This window comes from Musca autumnalis, unplaced genomic scaffold, assembly GCF_047663935.1.
Source record: "Musca autumnalis isolate F117 unplaced genomic scaffold, ASM4766393v1 scaffold_2, whole genome shotgun sequence".
NCBI lineage: Eukaryota > Metazoa > Arthropoda > Insecta > Diptera > Muscidae > Musca > Musca autumnalis.
In genome coordinates, this window is record NW_027411755.1 from 126,762,482 (window position 1) to 126,786,756 (window position 24,275).

The following is a 24,275-nucleotide window of genomic DNA, read 5'->3' on the forward strand; positions in this document are numbered from 1 at the left end:
CGAAAACATTATCCGAATAATACATTCTATATCACAGGCTTATCCGGATAAGATTTTCAGTTTGCATATTCTATGAGAAAACCTTATCCCGATAAAATTTTCTATTTGAAAACCTTATCCCCATGACATTGTCTATAGGAAACTCTTATCCGGACACTATACGAATACATGATAACATCATCCGAATAACATTTCCTGTAGGAAAACCTTATCCGGATATTTTCTACAGGAAAACTTTGTCCGAATAATATTTTCTATATGACAAGCTTATTTGGATAACATTGTCTATATGAAAACCTTATAGGAAAACAAAACAATTCAATTCTATACGAAAACCTTATCCCCATAAAATTGTATATAGGTAAAACTTATCCGGAAACTCTTATCCGGACACTATACGAATACCTTATCCGGTAACATTTTCTATATGAAAACATCATCCGGATAACTTTTTCTATAAGAAAACCTTATCCGGAAATGTTTTCTATAGGAGAACTTTATCCGAATAATATTTTCTATAGGACAAGCTTATACGGATAATATTTTCTATATGAAAACCTTATCCGGGTAACATTTTCTATATGAAAACCGGATAATATTTTCTATATGACAAGCTTATCCGGATAATATTTTCTATATGAAAACCTTATCCGGACTCGATTTTTTCATTCACGAGTAAATTCTCGATCGAATCGAATCCGGGTAACATTTACTATATGAAAACCGGGTAACATTTTCTATATGAAAACCGAATAATATTTTCTATATGAAAACCTTATCCGGATAACATTTTCTATATGAAAACCTTATCCGGATAACATTTTCTATATGAAAACTTTATCCGGGTAACATTTTCTATATGAAAACCGAATAATATTTTCTATATGACAAGCTTATCCGGATAACATTTTCTATATGAGAACATCATCCGGATAACATTTTCTATACTATTTTCTATAGGGAAACCTTGTCCGGATATTTTCTATAGGAAAACTTTATCCAAATAATATTTTCTATATGAAAACCTTATCTGGATAACATTTTCTATATGAAAACCTTAATGGATAAAATTTTGTATATGAAAACCTTATCTGGATAACTTTTTTATATAAAACGTTATCCAGATAACATTTTTTACATAAAATCTTATCCACATGACATTTTCTATATGAGAACATCATCCGGATAACATTTTCTATACTATTTTCTATAGGTAAACCTTATCCGGATAATATTTTCTATAGGAAAACTTTATCCGAATAATATTTTCTATATGAAAACCTTATCTGGATAACATTTTCTATATGAAAACCTTATATGGATAAAATTTTCTACATGAAAACCTTATCTGGATAACTTTTTTATATAAAACATACATAAAATCTTATCCACATGACATTTTCTATAGGAAACACTATTCTATATGATAGAACATAATTGAGTTTACTTTTTCTATACGAAAAACCGGACAACACTTTCTATAGGAAAACCATATCCGGACACTATTTTCTATAAGAAAACATAATTCAGTTTTCATATTCAATACGAAAACCTTATCCCGATAACATTTTCTATAGGAAACCCTTACCCGCCCTTGTTGATATATATAATTATACTTCGCAAACGGCCTTTATTTAAATAATATTTTTTAAAACCAATCACAATTGCAATAAAATATTCGATTTATGGGAAATCTTTGGAGTACTGGAGTAGATTTGCAACCAATTTTACTGAGCATTTATCCTACTTCAGAATTATAGACTTCTAAATCTCATAAGGACTACCTAAACTCCACAAAAGAATAAAGAAAAACAAAGTGCATATAATTTGTATAGTTTTTGAAAACTATCTGTATATTTTAAATTAAACGAAAAAAATAAATACATTTTGGGAAATTTTCTATGCTACTAAATTAGAGGGAAACTACAATACAAATAATTTAATGGGTGGTTAAATTAAATTTATGAGAATTTCTGTTTTTTTTTTCGTTTAGCTTGATAAACATAAATTACATTTGCTGTTGTTTTGTGTATCCTACAAAATACATACATATATATTAGAACAAAATAAATACGTACATAGAGCTATTAGAGGGTTATAAGCCTTAAAAGCTATCCCCCTCTTTTCTATATAACAATTGTAGTTATTGTTTTTTAATACAGTTATGAACATTATGCTTATGTTTATGATAATAGGTTTACACTTAAGGTGTAGGGTATTTTCTTTCTTGAGAGGTTTGCCTTCATATTTTGATTTGCCCAAAAAATATTAAAACAGTTTGTTTTGCTTTGCTTCATTTTGTTTACACTTATAGCTAAATACTAGTTACACTACATACATTATTTCTTAATATGTTTACACATTTCTGTTTTTGCTATTACTATTATTCACTGGGATTGTCTGTCTACATAGTTTGGTTAGTTTGAGTGGTAATTCGTTAACTACAGAGGTTACGAAATGTTGACCGCCACAACAAAAACAAACTAATTATGATTACAACTATTATTAGAAAAGATAATACATATAGCTAATATTAAATATGTTTTGTTTTATAACAAATGCATGATGATTTTTTTCAAAAGTTTTTCTTAAAAGATCACACACTTATTTCTGTGCAAATTTTTGCGATCTTCTAAAGACCGCATTTTCTCTTCATACCATTTGAGGAAACGTTGTTGATATGTACCGCATTCGTATTGTTGACGCGAAACATGGTATGCCTTGTGATAAGTGGTAATGGGTAATATCTCCTGCTCTTCACGGCTCATATTGGCCGTTATATTTCTACACTATTTACAGTTGACAGTGTAGGCGGTGGGTTCATTTGATTTGACACGTAACTTTTGTTTGTAGTGATATTCCTTTAGATAGGATTTCAGCCGCACTGGTAATTCCAGTTCATTTATACCATCGTAGGTGGTGTGGGAAACAATGGTGGCACGACATAATTGTTGTAACGAGAAACAATTTTTACGGTGCAATGGTATGGTTAGCATAGGCTCAAAGAACATAACACATGATGGATCCTTGTAGTGTTCCAATAGGCCGGTAACAGTGCTGGCTGTAAAAACGCCTGGGTCATGACAATCAAAACTGTAGAGAGAAAAAATGGAATGTTATTATCACACTCAAATGTCAGTTACTCGATTAGGGAAACTTACCTAAAACGATGACCACTTTGTTCAATACGTGCATGCAACGATCTGCCATATTTTCGAAATGTTACCGAAAATAGAAATTCCTCCTGGGCTGAATCTCTTAGCAGGAATGTACCCTCGTCTTTTCCCTCCAATAAACGTTCAGCTTCATAGCGATCCATTTTACCCCAATAGAAACTCGAATTGGTAATACGTTCCAAATCAGGTACCAAATAATGTACAAAATCAACTTGGGAATGGACAATGGGACCGGTAGTGGCCGGAGTGGGAGCAAGAACACCACCTCCATTGCTAGTACAAGCACTTGGTGGAGCATGATATGTAGTTGTTGCGGATACAGCCGAAGCCGGTGTAGATGATTTCTCAGGATTTCTTAACGCACAATGGCTATAAGGAACTTTAACCGTTAAATCGTTACTGTTGTTGGAGGTAACGGAGGAAGAGGCGGTGGATAGAGATGATGTTGCTGCTGCTGATACAGGTTTTTGGGTTATGGAAATAATGCTATTGGCGGGTAAGGTCATTGTGCCATTATTCAGTTGAGCCACTGTTGCTGTCACAGCAGCGTTAGCTGATGTTGTTACTGCAGATGTTGTTGTGGCGGGATTTACAATAGCACACTGGACCACAACAAACTGTTGTGGTGTTGTAAGCGGTATAATAACATCACTGCCATTAGTACCAGCAGCTGCTGTATTCCATATCGCTGCTGCTGCTGAACCGTTGGTACCCGCAGTGGTAGCAGTAACCGTTGTTGGTATTACCAAGGCAGCTGCCGCTGTTGTTGTTGTTGCGTTAGCAGCATGTGCCAATGTTGTGGAATGTATTGAATTTCTTTGCAATTGCAAGCTATTTACAATTCTACTATTGCTGGGTATATTAGCTATGGAATGTCTTTCTACAATGGATCTTTGGGCCTTTTGCTCTTTGCGCTCATTTTCCAATTGCTGTTGTTGTTGTTTTTGGGCTTTATTCGATGAACGTGATGATGAGGGATCCAATATTCTGCGGATTGCATCACGACAGCTACATTTGCGACAGCGACGTTTTGCTGTACTATTCGAGGAGGAGGATGTGCTGCCACCATTATTGGCCAAAGATTTGGATTTACGTCGACAACAGACATTTGATTCGAGTTCGGGTTCTAAAATGAAAATAAAATTGATACATTAGTCTCTTGAATATGAGATGAATATTTGCTAAAACTTACCCTCAGTCTGTGACACTACACAATTATTGCTGCTGCTGGTACCCATCGCCGGCGCCGCCACCATTGGTTGAAATTCACTTTCTAATACTTCACAATATTCAACGATATCTTCCGTTGCTTCTTCTATATCATCTTCACTTGAACGTCCCAGCCGTTCTCTGTTTCCTCCATCCATCGTCCTCGAAAAACTGGGAATATTTGTACTACTTTTTTGATTGAAATAATTGTTGTTGGTTGCTGGAAAAGAACTGCCAGCAGTTCTTGTTGCATTAGTTTGTTGCAGTGGACTGTTACTACTATTGCTTGCACCACCACTATTCTTTAGGGTAACATTTAGAAATTGTGTTGCAACACCACCACCACTCATCCCCGTTTCCGTTGAATTTAGATTACAATCAGCTGTTAAGGCTTCCAGGGAAATATCTTGAGAAATATGCGATGATGTGTTGCTGTTGTTTGAGCAAGATGGTGGCGGTGTCATTTCATTTCCGTTTTCCATTTTGGCCAATTGAATTTTAATGATTATCTGACGACCACAAGATAAGTTGTTGACCGATGTTAAACTACTGCTGTTACTGGCACCACTACTACCGCTAATACTGGCGCTTCCGTTGCAGGCTAAAGTCTGTTGTAGAATGCCACTAGTACTGGGTGTTGTAATAGCTGTTATGTTATGCTGCTGCTGCAGGCAGGTAGTATCAATTATATTACTTCCACTTGCACGGTAACTACCCTCAGGCTGAAATATGCCTGTAGGACTTTCTTGTATTTGTAAATTGAAAGTAGGCCCTATAATATGGCTATTATTATTTGTTGTTGTATTGGGTATTGGTATTCTACCCGTTGTTGTTGTTGTTGTAGCTATAGAAGTTGTCAATGGTATTGTTGTTTGATTTGATAATTCTTCTTGACCATTTATAATTTCTTGTTGTTGTTGACCAGCTGTTTGTGTTCTTGTGGCTGATGCAGCTGTTTTACTGAAACGGTGACCCATCTGAATGTGTATGTTTTGTGGCTCTTCAGACAGTTGAGAGCGCTCTCAGTAATTACAATAAATTGTTTTGCTGTATGTCGTCGTTCTGTTTACTTCTCCATTAATCTTGTGTGACACTTCACCTTCTCCCCTTTGTATAGATTATATTGTTGTTGTAGTCAATCGGAAATTTATCTTGCATTGACACCTTTTTTATATTCTGTTCTCCGACTGGTTTTTTTCTCTTCTATTATTCTCAAATGATTTGATTTGTTTTGGGTTTGTTGTTGCTATTTTACATGTGTAAACAAGATTGATGGTGTCGACTTCGAGATATCTGTAATTGAATTTAAAAACAATACAACATATTAATTAAATGATAATTGCATTAAGAGAGAAAATACAATTAAATGTTTGACGTCAACTAAATAGCAAAAGTTCAGTGGCGTTTTTTTTAATTTATTCTAAGAAAAATTAAATCAAAAGTAAATTGCTAATTTTAATGATTTTTAAATGTTAAAATTGTTTCGATTCTTATGGCATCTTAGTGAAACAGACCATTAGTCTGTTTTCTTGTTTTAAAATAAAACACAAATGGGATATTAAAGTAAGGGGCTTATACATACATATTTAAATTAGGTGCATCACAAGCATTATTCTAAAATATTTCATTCATTTATTTCACATGTAATAAATAAAAAATTACAATATATGTATGTACGCATTAAGCTAAACCTTAAACAGGAAAAACTACTCTATTTTTTATAAGTAAACATTAAAAATTCTTAAAATAATAATAATAATATTAATGATTAGTATTAATAATATTTACAACAAAATATATTTTTCTATAGAAAGTAATTAGTTGATAATGATATCAGTGTTAAATTCTATTTTTAATATTAATAAGGCATGTTTTAATACCATTTTATTGGCCAAGAGGCTTTGTTTACATGTAAGCATTCAATATACACTGCACCCCGGTTAACTGCCTTTCATAAAATTCCAAAACAATGGGGTAGTTATGCGGGAAAGGCAGTTACGAAAATCTCGCATATCTACCTCATGTGGGTAGTTACAAAAATCTCATCTCAACCTTACAAAAAATGGCAACAATTAGTAAACAATAAGTCAAAAAATAAAACCAAGTCTAAGAGTTTAATGTGAGTTATATTATTTAATCAATAAGAAATTTATTCATCTGTGATCATAACACCATAACATAACACTGGACATCATTATCACAATTCACGTAGTCATCGAAATCGATTGTCTCAGAAATATACCATTGCGGGTAATAAACCGAGAAAAGTATTAATAAATGTTCTTTTTGGGAAAATATTTGACAGGTAAATATCCGAATTGGGTACTTATAGAAAAGTAATTAACCGGGACATTTTTGAACTCATTTATATGAAAAACTTTTGGGGATTTGGATTATGAGGCAATTAAACGGGAAAGGCAGTTAAGCAGAGAGGTAAATAACCGGGGTGAAGTGTACATAAATAAATAAAAAAAATAAAACCACTAGATTTCAACTGTCAATTCCTTTGTGTATACGTCAAATGAAAACTCAACTGAAATCCATTGGACTTCATTTGACGTTTAAGCAATGGAATTGACAGTTGAAATCGCATGAATTTCGTTAATTTAAACTTAAGTAGGTACTTCCTCAGAAGTTTACACCTGGTCACATATGATATACCATGTATTCACATAACTGAATTCATTTTAGGCAAAATTAGGTAAACACTGACCAATTTTAAGACGCATTTTAAAGAAATAACTCATTCATAATGTTTATAGCTCAACAATTATAATGATTGCCAAGAAAAAGTTTTACACAAAGTACTAATGAAACCCATTGTAAGGTCAAGGAAATATAAATTAATTTGCTTATCACAATCTTCATTGTGTTCGCAATGAGGATTTATGACAAAATAAAATATGAGTGGCGCAGACTTTATTTAATCATAACGTTCAACTCACAAAGTAAAGATAAAAGAAAATTAGGGGAAAAGAGACGGTATGACATGATTGACTTTGAAATGCTTTGAAACAATTTAAAATACTAAAACCATGGATATTTGATTTAATTCATCACTTCTGCAGCCCTCAGAATTGCTCATGTCCCATTTAACAGGTAACAGAGCAAAACCACAGGTTTTTCTGTTTGAAAAGAAGTTTATAGTTTATTATATGGCGTGTGTTCAGTTATGGTATTTATTTTATATTTTATTAATCCATTTTGCAATGAAAGGACTAGCAGAACGTTTCCAAAACAATAATTCCAATACATATATGTATATTTATTTCTATCGATGTTCTTTTTCTGTCTCCAAGGCATGAATTTCCACAAAATATGTATTTACATATTAACTTTTAAAAACACCTGACTAAAGTTTTATAATCTAAAGGGTATGTTCAGTGTATCTAGTTTTGCGAGAAGATTTTACATTACGCATGTTCAGTGTGCGCAATTGTAAGACATAGGTATGTTGATTGTTTTTAAATTCGTAAATGCTTTTTTTGTCCATTAGGGCAAATAAATTCCTCCACAAGTAGATTGATATTGCTTTAACGGATATATGTACGTTAATTTCTAGTTTAAGTTAATATTTTAACAGCTGTTTGAAATTTAATCATGTAGTATACTGTGTATCTAATACCCCGGTTACACTTAACCGGATTAACCCAGTGGGTTTGGGTTTCAAATGTCAATTCCATAGCGCAAACGTCAAATAAATCCTCATGAAATGGGTTAACCCGACAAAAAACTCTAGTGTAACCGTACTATAACATTAAACTCCTGACCTATAAGATGTTCAAATGCCGTTGCCTTCTTAAATGTATACTTATTGGTGTTACTTGGTGATCTTGAGTAGTAGTTTTGGACTGTAATAAACACTTGTTGACTATTTTTTAAACATTGAATAGTTTATACAACATAGAGCATGTTCAGTTTATGCAGTTTCAATTAGCTTGTTGGTGTCGCCCTTGCAATTTTGTTTAATGTACTATACCACAATCATATATAATTCTTAACAAACTGTATGCAAATTGCATCTATGATTACAACTTTTTTCAGACAAAAAATCTTAAGCTTTTTTAATGGAATTTTATTAAGGATATGTTCAGTGAACCTAGGGTTTGCATGACATTATGGTCTTATAAAAATGACACAAAATTAAACAATTAGATAAAATGGCATAACCCCAGTGCTGGTAATTTATAAAAACTGCATAATAGCCAATATAAAGTAAATATCTACTGTCCGTCCATAGAAAATCTTCGTTAAACTATTTTGTATGTGTACGTTATAACATATTTGCAGGTTTCTTTGATTTTATGTAACGGCATTAGGACCAGAACAGAAAAAAAACTTCAAAAACATTTCCTGAAAATGTGTCATGGTTGCATGAATTCTCCCCTTCATACAGTTATATCCGCAACTACCCGTTAATGAAAACTAAGTCGTTTACTTGGAATTCTAATTGTATGACGACAAAGTTATAAAAGAGAAAAGGATTTAGATTTCCAGAAATTACTAATTATTAAGTACATTTAACGGTACTAGTTTGTTAGGGCAGGTACATACATACATATAACGTGTGTGTGGCAGAGGATTAAATGGAAATTTTCACGAAAAAGGGAAACACAAAAATAATAGAATTAATATCTTTCATGGAAAAAGTAATGCTTATTTTGTTAATTAGTAGAGATAGACATCATCCTAAGCAACTAAGAAATAATTGGAAATGATTCTTTCATTCATATTACAAGAAAATATAGACATCATCCTAAGCAACTTAGAAATAATTGCAAATGATAGGTTAGGTTAGGTTCAGGATGCGCAGCTGCCATGTTGACAGCTACTCCACTCGGAGACCTTGAGGTCCATTGTGATCATCCAAACTATTAGATTATGTGTGTTGTAGAGGTGGAAGATGTTGTATTGATGTGTGATGTGTGGTTTGGGCTATTTGATTGTAGATGCTGGATATGGCTGTGTGTGTTGATATTGGTTGAGTTGTAGGTGGTGATGATATGTAACTGATGTGAAAGTAAAGGTGGTGTTGAGGACAAGTGATGGGGTGCCTAGATGGTGGTGATGTGTAGCTGATGGTTATATGGTGATTTTGTGCATTCAGGTGATGACAAGGAGATGTGTTATATATATGTAGATGATGATATGTGGCTACTTATATGATGATAGTGTATGTGAAGGTATTGGTGATGTGAAGGACAAGTGATGAGGTGCCTGTTGTGGATAGAGCTGTGTGGTGCTGTGTACCCGTGGATGATGCTATGTGTCTGTTGTTGTGATGTGCTGTGTGGGAGGAAAGTGATTAGGTTGGAAAGGTTGGACAGGAAGGGAAGCGGAAGAGAGAGAGAAGAGTAAGAATAATTAGAATGATTAGTGACTGTATTGGAGAAGTCAGGTTATTTAAAGAGGGAAGATGATTTAGTAGCTAACTACGATTTCGTTACTAATGGTTTTAGGTCTGTGTTGGCCTGTCCCAGAGCATCTTAAGGCTCTTGCAGTAAACCACCAACACTGTGGGGTCAATAGAGGCGAAGTAGGAAAGAGATTCAATCACATATTCACCAAATAGTCTATGTCTTTTGACCATCAGTCTAGGACATCTGCATAGAAGGTGCTCGATTGTTTCCGTTTCCTCCTCATCCTCACATAACCTACAGTACTCAATGTTGTTGCCATCCCACTTGCAAGTCATGGATCTTATTCCGCAGTGACCGGTTATTACCCCCACAGCGGTTCTGATTTCTGATTTGCACAGCGAGAGGAGGGACGAAGTTCTACGCCATGAGATAACCGGCCAGATTGACTTAGATACCTTACAACCAGGCACATCCTGCCAAACTTTAACGGTTTCCTCTGCGTAGAGCTTACTGAGTTTGTCGAGGAAGAAGCAGAGAGGTGGCTTGACACTATCCTCTACCGTGAGGTCCGAGGATTGGGATCCTCTTCTAGCCAGTTCATCAACTATCTCGTTTCCCTCAACATTGCAGTGCCCTGGAACCCAACAAAACCTAACAACTATGTTACATGTTTTTAAGAGAGACCTGCATCTTTGAACAATCCTGGATTTAATACTGTATGACCCTAACGCTTTTAGGGCAGCCTGGCTGTCCACGTAAACAGTGGCTGCCTTATCTATAAGGTCCGTCATTCCCACTATTAATTCCAAGGCTTTCAAAACCGCAAAAACTTCTGCCTGAAAAACACTACAGTTGTCATTAAGCTTATATGAGTTCCTGATGTCTAATTCCTCACAGAACACACCAGATCCCGTGCCTTCCTCCATCTTCGATCCATCGGTGAAGATGAAGATTGCAAATGATTCTTTCATTCATATTACAAGAAAATTGTACAAAAGAATAAAGAAATTTGGGTTTTAGTACACCACCACCTCAAAAACTGCTCAAACAATAGACAATATAACATCATGGCTGCTACCACACCAAGTAACCATTGAGTCAAACAATTCCTAGAAGTAACTGAAGAATACAAAAGCTGTATTCGAATTCTTGGTACTCGTATACAACATAGTGTGCACTATTATTTCATTTTCAGGAAGGCGGTCGGTAAGCATAGCTCCCATCATTTAATAGAAAATTTTCCATTCTTTGTAGATTTTAACAATAGTGTTAAGTTAGTTTTAAACGGAAAATTATATAAATTTTATTTCAAAGAATTATTTCCTTCATCCCCAATCTTTGAGAGCTCTGTGTGAGAATTTTATAAACAAGTTATTTTCTTAAAAATTGTAAAATTATTTTCTCTTTTTAACAATACCATGTGAGTAGCTTCAATAACAATTCGTGGAATACTATGGAACAGTCTGTCCATAATTTCGCATTTTAGTTCTTTTCTTTTTAACAGTATTTATATGTTGGTGTCTGCTGAGATTTTCATTCTTTAGCTGCTGGCTAGCTCTGCAACACACAAATTCATTGGAATTTTCTTCATATAACATTCAATAAAAGAAAACAATTTTATATATTTGTTTTATTATTAATTCTGTGAAATTTGCGCACTGATGGTTGCACGTCGTTGCTGCTGCTTTTGTTGTTGCGCTATACTAAAGATGTTCGTAGAAAAATAAACGGGAAAAAAATTATATAAAATTGTACAGAATGAATGAACGAACAAACGGATGAACAAAATTCTAAAGAATTAATTTCTCTTTTCGCGAAAAAATATCATAAACAAACTAGAAAAAAAGAAACAATATCACAAACAGGCAAAATATTTTTAATGGGAAAAGCCCACAGTGGTATTGTGTTGCTGAATTTTGAAGAAATATTCGAGTTGAGATTAATACCTGTGTAAATCTGGTAGCATCGAATCGGCTTAATGTGCCTGGATTTTTCTGCAATCACATGAATTTATTGCGAAATTTTACTTCATAGAAATATTTTCGGGAAAATATTTTTGATATGACAGTTAGTTGTAAATGAAAACAATAAATACATTGTATTCGATTTTAATGAAAACCATGGCAGAACTACCAGGTAGTGGTATCACACCAGCTGATCGAATATGAAAAGTCAAATCCCTTTATAAAAAAATATTTTTGTTGTAATTTCCCCAACAACATAAAGAAAGTTTTGACATAACATATTCAAAATTTTACGATGCCACTACCTGGGTAATTGTGCCATGATGAAAACACTTTACAAAAATATTGACGCCTGAAGCAATTTTAATCAGAATAGTCTGTTGTAGGTCTTATGCCACACGCTGAAACTTGCACTAAAACATTCCCATTTTATGGGATTTAATAAAATTGCTTTAGTATGGATCTCGATCTAACAGCGTATAATTTCATGAAATTTATTTCGTTTGAAATATATGTAAAGGCCTGCGTACATAAGCTGCTTTGCCTGATTGCCTTGCTTATCTGCTTCATTTCTGACGTAATAAAAATAATAGAATAAAGACGAAATTTCGAACTGGGTTGCCATCAGTTGGAAATTGGGTCGGCCTTCTTTGTTCTTTTATTTTTTTATTGAAGCAGCAAAGCAAGGCAATCAGGCAAAGCAGCTTATGTACGCAGGCCTTTATACCTACCTAGTATTTTTATATACAGGTTTATGGCGGGCCAAACTTCTTTATAAGTATTTATTTAACGTATATGCAATTACATTGGCAATTAAAATACACAGGATGTACCATATTTAGCATAACGTAAGCGTACTGTAAGCTCCTGTAACGGGGTACATACGAATAGTTTTGATGGCGGCAAAAATGAACGGTCAAATTGGCAAGCAACCGATATTTGAGCAAAAATTGACAGTCAAAACTGATGCTGTGTACCCCGTTTAATGCATAGCACACATTGACCAACAAGAATGACAAAGTGAACTTCGTTAATATCAAAATCGAGATGAAGTCCACTATTTCAAGCATTTTTAGCAAAAAAACGTTAACGTTAATATAAGTTATTGACCATGTTGGCTTTTTTATATTACAATTGATGAATAAATGAAATGAAACGTTTTTATTTGCCAGATAACACTATGCAACACTGAAAATGCAAACAACTTCTAGTATGGATTTTTAGAAAGTACATATTTAGACTACAAAAATCCTAATTGGGTTTTGTCCTGTCAGATCCAGTTCGGATTTTATGGCCTCATCTAAACATGGTTAAATACTGAGTTTTTAAAGAAATTCGGGGCTATATCTCTGAAAATAATGCGAACCTTCTTCAGACCTCTGAAGCAAATTTGTGAATAAGGACAAGAATAAAATATTTGGAGAAATAATGAGCACGAAAAACTACATTCATTGCCTCAAATTTCAAAATATATGCAAAAATTCCACAAAACCCAACTAGGGTTTCTGGTCGTTTGGGTCTGTACTTTCAAAAAATCCTCAGTTCGAATTGTTTGCACAAGATCACCTTAAAAATGTTGCACAGTGTAATTGTCCTAAAAGTGCTTGACTGTCATTCAAAACTGCTAGTGTGTACCCCCTTAACTCATGTGTAACACTACGGGGGTATGTTCAGTGTATCTAACCCCCCAGCAAACCAAATGTCGGATGTCCGACACGTCTGAACAATTTCGGAAGCAACGTCGTTCAGATTTCGTTCCGATTTCTAAACGATTTTTCGGAGCGGAAATAGTTCACATTTTATACCGATTTCGTTCCGATTCGGAACGAATGTTGGAAAGAAATTTCCTTTCCGAATTTCCCAAGGTTTTTCTTCAGATTTCGTTACGAAATCGGATCGAAATCGATACGATGTCGCTCCGACATTTCGTTTCGAAATTATATCAACTACTTCATACAACTTTCATTAAGATATCGTTACGACTTCGGATCAGACATCGGACGTATCGTCCGAATTTTGTTCCGATTTCGTTAAGATGTCGGTGCGATTGGTTTGCTGGGCCGTTAATACCCGAAGCAACACAAGTGTTTTATATTTATTTAAATAATTTGTAGGTATTTTTACAATTTCAGAACCATAATTTTTCCAAAAATTAGGAGAAAGCCAAGAATCCACTCAAAAACTTTCCCTGAATTACTAAATAGAAATCCTCTCTCTCGCGACTTTACTTAGGCCGTCATCAGACCATCTGCTTTTTCACATGTATGACATCAGCTGTTCTGTATATTAGTATACCCAATGTGAAAACATACATGTGAAAAGGCAGATGGTCTGATGGCCGTCTTATCAATCTACAAATTCCTAAACATTAAGAGGATTCATATGGCGACTTTGTTCGTATATTTATGTACTTCGTATACACCCTTTGTATTATAGCTTTTTGCCGGGTTAACCTTCTTTGAGGATTTATGTTGGTGTAAACGCAATGGAATTGATAATTGGAACCCATTGGGTTTATTAATTCCGGTTATATGCAAACACACTATTAGATCGTGAAAGTCGACTGTTTTAAAGATGAATAAAATTTTTGGTGGAGTTCAGTAATGTAATTCCAATTGCCTAAACAAAAATTTGTTTTTCCTAAATTATCATACTTCACCCATATTTACATGTTTCTCACATAGGACAATTGTACATAATGAGTTTTTATTGCCCACTATCGAGCAGAACAACAATGGAAAAAATTGGTTTTGAAATGTATGTATTCAATTGGATCCTTGGTTTGTATGCTTAGATCCCAAGAAATATGATAAATAACAACAACAACTAATACCAAAGAAGAACACAATCCATATTACAACAATGAGACAACAACACAGAGCTACACATTTCACCAAGAATGGTCGTCGTCGTCTCTGTCTACAATGAATTGAAAGGGTCTTGAAAATTCCTGGAACTGAAAAAAATTCAAACGAAGAAGCATAAAGGAACATTCTAAATACAAAGGATAATGACAACAACAACGAGAACAAAACACCGACAACAACAAAGATTGGTCGGGCATGATTGGTTGCTGTTGAATGATGACGATGAGTGAGTAGTGTGAGTGTGCGTTGATATTTTGATGAATTTTGTTAAACTCGTTTTTATTATCATTTCGTATAATTTTCACTAACGAAGACAACTACAACAACATTTCCAACATCATCATCATCACCTTTAGCATTTGTTTGTTTGTTATCCTCTCAGTGGCAAGAATAAACGAACAATGAGTCTTGTCATTTTTACTTGGAAATTGTATTTATGTTGGGTTGGTTGTCTTTTGACATTACATTACATTACCGAAAATAAAAGAAGAGTCGGAGTCATATTATCCCACATACTAGGTATACAGTGGATTGTATACACGCGATGGAAAGAAGAGAGAACAAGAGAATTGGATTTTCTCAAAACTCAATAAAGAGGAGATTCATTTGAATTTGCTAAAATTGAGCTTCGTCTTCTTCTTTAAACTTCGTTTTTGTCATGTAGTTGGAGGTTGGGGTATTCCAATATAGCATAGCATATTTCCATGAAGTCGTCGTTATTGTTGCTACTATGTTTTTCGAGTAGTAACATTGTTTTCTGTGTAGGATGGCTGAATGATGATCATGGATGTTGTTTACTGCTGCTGTTGGCGGCTGAGGTTTTTTGGATTCTTGGATTTTGCTTGTCTGTTAGCATCACTTATTCACAAAACAGACTCCAATTATGGAGAATTTATGCATGTACAAAAAATGTGCACGCGTTGTTGTTTGTGTGGTGTTGGAAACACTTTTAATATGAATTTCATCAAATTAATCATAATTTTCGTTGGTTGAAGGCAATTTCAAAAGGTAAAATTTAAATTCTTGGAAATTCCAATCAAAGCATTTGCATTCGAAATCCATATTTTGCCTGCTGCCGCCAACCATCAAGAAGGCATTTTTCCAATTACTGACTGACTGACTCACTCTCGCTCAGCTCACTCACTAGTTACTTTTAACCATAATGAAATTCCGTGAATTTTGTGGTTGTAGTAATGAACAAAATTTCTGGGTATCATTTCAGTGAAGCAGGGAATATGGTTGGGAAGAAGAAGGCAGTAAAATAAAACGTAACACAAAATATGGATACTAATTTGAAATTCCATTGAAAATTTTAACACAGTTTGTTATGCTGACTAGGTGTTGGGTATACAGCAGTGTGGAAAATAAGTGTACAACGAGTTTCTTTTTTGTTAAAAAAAAAAAGATCGAAGAGATAAACCCGAAGAAATTATCATTGATTTCAGAGGAAATTTACCTATTTCAATACCTAACTATTTCATAGTTATTTTCCTTTTTTCGGTAATTTAATTAAAGACATTATGAGGAGGACAACAATCGTCAAAAAGAAACTTTTGAAACTATAACGGAAACTTTCTTCAATGAAGTAGTTTTAAAATGGAGTATACACTAGTCGAAGGTCACACTAGAGTGGTTTCAGGTGTTCTTATATCGAGTTCTCCACTTCATTATATTACTTTAGTATGGAACTCGACCCTGATTTCATGAAATTGTTACAATGAAACCACTCTAGTGTGACCAAGGACCTATCAAATTAAACAGTTTTTATTGATTTGTGACTGTCCAACATTCACGAATATTTTCGAGAATCGAGTTTAAAAGCAATATACCTACTGTTACATTATATCACCAAGTGTGAACAGAGGTTGGTTATGCATAGTACACATCATGGCGGAATAATAAGGTGTAACGCCAAACACAGCTGATCTTCATACCAGTTGTCAAAATGCGTCATTGTGAATAAAATCACATACAAAATGTAAACAAGCAATTCACAGTAATGCATTATTGTGAGCAAATTTGACGTTTGACACGATTTGATGTAACACCTTCTTATTCCACCATGGTACACATTGACCAAAATGAATGACAGTCATCGAGGTACATTACGTTAATATCAAAGTCTAGCCAAATAATTACTTTTCTAAACTCTAATTTATACTTAACATATTGTACTTCAAATATTTTTAGCTAAAAAAACTTTTTTATTTGTCAGAAAATTGTCCTGCAGTTACGTTAACTGTTATTCAAATCTGGCCGTTTAAGGTCGATTGCTTTATAGAGCGTTTGCATATAAACGGATTTAATAAATAAACCCACTGGTTTTCAAATGTCAACTCCATTGCGTATACATCAAAATAAATCCTCATAAAGAAGCTCTAATGCAAACTGTGTTTTAGTCGCTTGTGCCTTTTCTTATAATTTCCCATTACAATTTGTTTGATGGATATTTTTCTTACATTTTACCTCAATTAAAACGACATAATGCACGTTATCATCATATAAGGACATAATCTAAACGCGCATTCAGTATTATTTGTTTGTTTTAATCATTCCCATAATTAAGTTTTTACGCGGCATTGCAGAAATAACGCTACATTTACAACACTTGTACTTTTGGTAGACGAACAGTTGTTGTAAGCCATTGTTTTTGTAAGAGAGTTCGTATTTTTTAATAAATAAAACTATTGGATACTCTGCCACTCTACCCAGTTTCAAGTGTTTTGCTTGGAGCACATCATGAACAACACAAAAAAACTTATCGGAGCCAGCTGCTGTCATAAATAGAAAGTATGTTTATTGTTTTGTTTACTGATTAACACGAGTCGTTGTCCGTGACAGATGTTGTTTATTTTGGAATTTTTGATGTTACGATCAGTTCTAAGGAAATTGAAACAGGTAATCAGTCGTCGTCATTAATGCAAAGAAGAGGGTATTTCACAATGTTGGGATTTAAGTGCTGCACGAGAAGAGTGCCGAAGGTGAGAGAGTTGACTGAAATTGGTCAAATCAGTGATGCCAATTCTAATATCAAATTTTTATAAGAATATTAGCTCTTTATTTATGTCATAAATCACAACATTGTGAAATGCATTCACATTAAACAGATCTTAGTATAAACCAGTTTTACTTCGTTCCAAAGCGTTTTTTTTGTTTCTTTTGTTGCAAGGGTAAGTTGACTGACTTCCGTATCGTCAGTTGCTTGGCAAATGAAGTATTATGTTTCTTAACGCCGTAGTACTTAACAACTGCGAAGCTACGTGTATCAAAACGTCAAAAATATGCATTTTTATTTCTGAATCATTTAGTTACATTTTCGAGGAACAATGCATGTGTGTGGATCTGAAATATTTTGACGAAGTTTAAACAACTCAAAGCAAATGACGATACGGAAGTCAGCCGTTATGTTTAGATGAATGTTTTCAACACAGTTCTGCCAACTCTTAATGCAATGAAGAAATGAAATGAATATGTTGCATTTAAGAAGATTAGGCAGGTGTATACTTTTTGAAAAATGTTGTGGCAATTAAGTCTAAAACGTATCATTTTTTTTTTTTAGACTTTTCAACCCAAAAAGTCGACTTATCAATAACTCGAAATAAATTATACTATCGGATATTAGATTAATCAAGGGTTCAGGTAAAAAGACCTAAACTGCATTGCTTTCTTGACTTGTAATTTCTGATACAATTTCCAGAAATAACGTAAGCAAAGCAGAAATTTAAGCGAAGAACTGAATGAGTTGTGGCCTTAAAGGTCTCGGCAAGGTTGAATAAGAAGGTGTTACATCAATAACAATATTTGTGCCATTCATCATATCAAACGTCAAATTTTTTGCACAATAACGCATTACTGTGAATTTCTTGTCTACCTTTTGTGTGTGTTTTTATTCACAATAATGCATTTTGACAACTAATGTGATAATCAGCTGTTTTTGCCGTTGTACGTACCTCTATTATTGTGCCATGGGTCTCGGTACATAAAAATTCTCGCTTTAGTGAATTTTGGCAAAAGAATAAAAAGCGACAAAGCCAAAATCGAACTAAGTTGCCCATTGTCTTCTACCAGAAATGCCTTATAGTACATTTACATACCTATAAGTGGATTTACATTGTCAAATGCATTGCTTATACGTCAAATCATGGTATAAGAAAAGACGTAGATTTAAATTAAATAATATTCAGAGCCCTGGTTTTTCTAATTTAATTCATACCTATAACTTCAAAACACAAAAACAACAAGTGTGTTTGTTTTTAATATTTTTTGGTCATCTTTTTACAAAAGTAACGGGAATCACAACATCGCCATTCCCGGGAAATTTTGAAATATAAGGGTGGATCAATGTTTCCTTAATTTCTGCATCTTCCCGTAGTTACGTATATGAAATATAGTACCCGTCCATTTGCTAGAGACCCAGAACAAATATTTCAGAGAGTTTCGAGTAAAAACGAAAAAATATGGAAAAATGCATGGTTTGGATTACGAATTTGCGCTTCTGCTTCGATGGAAAGAGATTTGTCTCCAACAATGAAGTTATTGATTAGAAATTCCTATTTTATTGACCTCGAAAATCATATGTTTTGAAAAAGACAAGCTTTTCCCCAGCCAAAACCTACTTCCAGACTTAGTTCCGCTTTACACTTGCACATAAAGCAAGATAAGCATTTCCCTAGCCAAAACCTACTTCCAGGCTTAGTTCCGCTTTACACTTGCACATAAAGCAAGTATTTAGGGCAAATACGTCATTTACTTGGCAGATACCTATCCTATAGAGTCGATTACATAAATGAAGCATGTTTTTAAAGGGGGTAATTCTGAATGAAAATTCCCCGTGAGTTTTGTCTTTCTGCCGATACAACTTAATGGAGAGAGTGAAAAAACCTCACGGGGAAAATAGGTTCAGAATAACCCCAAAAACCGGGTGAATGTAAACTAGGCTTAAAAAATCACTTCTTGTACCCACCAAATTGGCATCACTGCAAAAAACATATGTTTTTGGCGAAAAAAAGAGAATTTGGAGTCTATTTACGGGTTCCTGCATTTATTTGATAAAATTTTAAGTTTTTTGCTGTATCTTTTTAATTATTCCAATGGAAAATGGTTAAGTAATGTTGTCGTTGTTGTTGTAGCTTTTTTATACAATTTAATCCAATTGAAATTGTACAATAATATGCGAGACAATTGGCCTGTTCCCGTACTTTATAAAGTGGTAAAAGTCGTAAAAGTTGTAAAAGTCGTAAACGATTTTCATATAAATTTTGTGTACGGGAACGCAAAATGTGTAAAAGTGGTAAAAATTGTAAAAACTTTTTAGTTCTGGAACAGAGCTAAAAATTAACATTATATGGTTGGGTAGCGCACTATCTGTTGTGTAAATGTACGCGTGTAAATGTACGCTTGTATGCGTGCTAAGAATATGAATGGGGAATACAAATTAAAATGTTTGATTTATGGGAAATTTTTGTTAACATTTCTAGGTTTTTTTCCACTTTATTTCGTTTTTTTTCATTATTTTGTCGGTTAACGTTTTTATGGGAGTTTTCTTTTTTTTTCCTACTTTTTTTATTACATTTATTTAGTTGTAGTTGTTGGTAGTGTATAGTGGATGGATTGATTTTATTAACTTTCAAACCGGAAAAGGTTGGGTTTCTTGTTTATGCTGGCTTCCCTTGACTTAACACACAATCCAGCAACAACAACAATGTTAAACACTTGAATACACAGACAGCACACAAACTCACACTCATAAAACATTGGATTTTTGTGTTTATTTTTCAGATTTGTATTCCTATGACCATCACTGAATATTTTATTTTTTTTTTGTATTTGTTCAAACACTTAAATATGGATAGGAACAAAAAATATTCACTTTGGCCTAAACAAAACATTTTTTTCGTTTAACTTTATAATCCAAAACGTGAGTTGAGTTTTTGAAGACACAGGGAGGACAGACAGTTTTGGACAGGCAGGCGGGCAGACAGTGGAACAGCGGAAGTATGAAACCAAATATGTAAGTGCTATTTATTTATTGCAATACATATCACACACACCGAACACATTTTCTTATTTAAGCCGCATTTTTTTGTGGACATTCTAGGCGGGCCACACTTTAACAATCAACGACACCAAGTTTAGGCATGAAAATACTTTTTTGGTTGCCTTGCTGTGTTTCTTTTTCATAATTCCTTTTGTGTTTTTCTTCTTAAACTCTAGCTAAAAACGCCACACAAACTAAACATTGAATAAATAAATTAAAAATTCATACAACTGCAAATAGACACGCAGCAGCACACACACCTTCGTTTTCTTGTTTTGCTTGCAATTTTTCAATTAAAATTCATTGACGACGTTGTCGATCTACTACAGACTGATTGACTTGGCTGCTTAGCACACTCTGCTTATTCACATTTGCAGCAGTTTTGTTAATTATTGTGCAAATAATTTAAATTTTATACTTTTTCTTTTGCTTCTTTTTTACGAGACCGACCGATCGAGACCATTCATTCTCTCTCACACATGCAACATCACATTATTTATTTGCAACAATACAATGAAAATGGCAAAAACACATTAAAAAAAATGCGATCAAGACAACGCGAACGAACCAAAAAAATGAATATTTTATTTCACGTTTGTGCCGTTTTAACGAGTTGTTTATCCGCCTGCGACCGGTTTGTTTGATTTTTAAACAGCGACTGAAATAGCAATGATGTTGAATGAATGCTATTACCAGTTCAATTTCGTGTGTACGACCGACACACAAAAACGAATGAATTCAACCAACAAAACCAACAACAACTTTGCGCTGCCTGAGAGCGAATGATGGTGAGATAGAGAGAGGGAGAGAGCGATTGTGTTTTACGCTCTTAACGGGGATGGAAAAATGAATGGTACTTTTGGATTTCGTATATTTATTCCTATTACCATTTAAAGCTCTGTTCCAGAACTAAAAAGTTTTTACAATTTTTACCACTTTTACACATTTTGCATTCCCGTACACAAAGTTTATATGAAAATCGTTTACGACTTTTACAACTTTTACGACTTTTACCATTTTATAAATTACGGGAACAGAAATTTTAGTATCTAAAATTTAGACTTAATTATAGTACGGTTACACTATAGTTTTTTTTGCCGGGTTAACTCACTTCGGTAGGATTTATTTGACGTTTGCGCTATGGAATTGACATTTGAAATCCAAACCCACTGGGTTAATCCGGTTAAGTGTAACCGGGGTATTAAATTCTAAAAGCCTTTTTTAGATTAGCACATTATATGATTTCGTCTCAGTATTCATGCACGGCAACATGGGCGACAAGGTAAGCGAGTTCGAAGACAAAAACCCTACTTTTCGTTAACGACCCTTTTTCAGACAGTGTCTTGTAATTTGTCAGCAGCGACCCTCCTAATCATAATTTCAGTTACATACATACAGTTAAACGCCGTACACATTAGAGCCTTTTTGCCGGGTTAACCTTCTTTGTGAGGAATTCATTTGACATATAACCAATGGAATTGACATTTAAAACCCAGTGGGTTTGTTAAATCCGGTTGTATATAAACGTACTATTAGGGACAAAAGTTTACATACACCCAATAGATCTCGGTTTTTAGGGTAAGTAATGATTTTTATGAAATTCCAAGTATGCAGCTTTATATCTTCTCACTAATAAACAATATTTAATACAACAAAAATTTATTCCATAATACAAATAACACTGTCCGACAGGCAAAATTACACTTGAACCGGACTATATACGTTTGAAAATATAGGCAAAATGGAGTAAAATGGCATTTTTATTTTTCGTTTTCTCATCGTTTTGACCTTCAAGAGGTCATTAAAGCCGACTCTTTCTAAATTCTTGGCGATTTTAGCTATTGTACTTTATAAAAAGCACAAAAATAGTATCAGATTGCAAATCTTGATATCTTAGAAATGAAAATATACCTTCCCGGGCGTCGATAAATTCACGTTTTTCCTCGGATTTCTCAGGAACTTGATAGATTCAGCGGATCTCTTGGCGCAAATTACATACATAAAGCCTTGAATTGCATTGTAATATGGTCTGATACAATCCCTGAGCATCAATTGATAAATAAATATTGAATATCTGGAAGGGAAGAGTTCGCTCAAAATTTTACGTGGCAGTCACCAGATAGTCACAATGCAGCCCAATTATGAATGTCCGCTCCCCGTTAGTTGTCTCACTGTATCCTTTAAAGACAGAACTCACGGGGAGTTCATAATCACCCTGAAAGTTTATTGAATAAGCCAAACTCATTGGCTCAGACCACCTTCCTATTATCGTATCTGTAAATAGACCACCGGACTTCATAACCTCCGAATGCCGTACTTTTCTCAACCATGGAAAAGCTGGTTAGTAAGGGTTAAGAGAATTTACCAGTCACCGCTTCCCTCAGATCCTCAGGTAGTTGAAAAGGTGCACTGTGGACAGATGTTTTGCAATATTGATGACACCATCCTTGCCCTATAGGAATTTAGACGGCTGCACCATCTCGAGCATAGTTGAGCCAAAACTACTCTGGTTTGCCGTGGGAGCTGACGCTACTCTGCTGCTATAGACCCGGGATATTCTACGAGGACCGCATTCATAACATAGTTGTTTATGGCATCTAAACCTGGCATTTAAGCCTGATTGATAGGCTTGTCGATCTAGGGGTTTTTCCCTCTTCACTAGATCATTAAGATCCCTCCTGGCATGCGTGGGTGGGAGTGGCTTCCTATCCACCACATAGTGATTAGGATAGCTCTCACGGTAACATCAGAGCAAGTACTGCAACGGAAGCATCCTATTATGTTTCTGTACTGGAAGAATCATTGTCTACTCATCTATATGGTCAACTGAAGACATGAGGAGGCACCCTTTCGCAGTTCTCAGGGCGGCATACTGACAGGTTTGAATATTTTTGCATTGCTTTGAAATCAAATTCACGGACCATACGGGCGCAGCGTAGCATACCACAGACCAACCTATTGCGTTGTATGTGGTCAACAAAGTTTCTTTAGCTGTACCTCGCGTATTCCGATGACGACAGCGACGACTCACTGTTCATGCAGAATCATAGTCCCTTACGTGGATGAGTCCAGAACAAAATCTGATATGCACCCACTCCTGACATGCAAATGTGACAAACTGAGCACATATAAATTGGTCCTGGGTTTTCCTTCGTCTGGGCATAGACCTAAGGAATCCGTAGCAGGTATTCCGGGTATGCTGCTCCCAACACAGAAAAACGATATAAATACTAACATGTGTACACTAAGGTGCCAGCCGCTGTCCGGAACACGGGTGTTGTGTGGTTCCGGGTCAATCCGATAACGAAGAACCCGCCATGGGTATTGATTGCAATAGTCTTGTTTCCTCCCGTCCTCTTGGAACTTCTACATCATCCCACGGAATAGGGGAAGGGCTCGCATTTATCATCCAGGGGAGCATATACCCTGATATCTCCACCAGTTCCTTCTCATCCTGATCCCTTCTTAGGGATTGTGAGCATTTCAGTACATTCCGAAAATGATGAAGGTGCATTGGGCCACCTTGTGCAAGGGGATAACAAAATTATTCTTGGTGACTTCAACTCTGATAACAAGATTTGGTATTCCGAAAGATCCACTCGGTGTAAACCAAATAGATGAATACAATTTCGCCTCCATCAATAAGGATTTCTCTACCGTCA

General features: G+C 34.7%; 1 protein-coding gene across 3 annotated transcripts; it reads right to left on the reverse strand.

The window, feature by feature from the left end:
* Window positions 1-1,823: 1,823 nt before the first annotated feature.
* Socs36E (Suppressor of cytokine signaling at 36E) lies at window positions 1,824-21,321 on the reverse strand. 3 transcript variants are annotated; one of them, XM_073969277.1, is made up of 4 exons: window positions 20,874-21,321; window positions 4,369-5,678; window positions 3,162-4,302; window positions 1,824-3,093 (listed from the first exon to the last, which is right to left on the reverse strand). In XM_073969277.1, exons 2-4 carry the CDS (start codon window positions 5,360-5,362, stop codon window positions 2,790-2,792), a joined length of 2,439 nt encoding a protein of 812 aa, XP_073825378.1. In that variant the 5' UTR covers window positions 5,363-5,678; window positions 20,874-21,321; the 3' UTR covers window positions 1,824-2,789. The 3 variants fall into 3 exon arrangements, with proteins under 3 accessions (XP_073825378.1, XP_073825380.1, XP_073825381.1); XM_073969279.1 differs by having other exon boundaries at window positions 20,842-21,279; XM_073969280.1 differs by lacking the exon at window positions 20,874-21,321 and adding an exon at window positions 12,441-12,571.
* Between the last annotated feature and the right edge of the window lie 2,954 nt (window positions 21,322-24,275).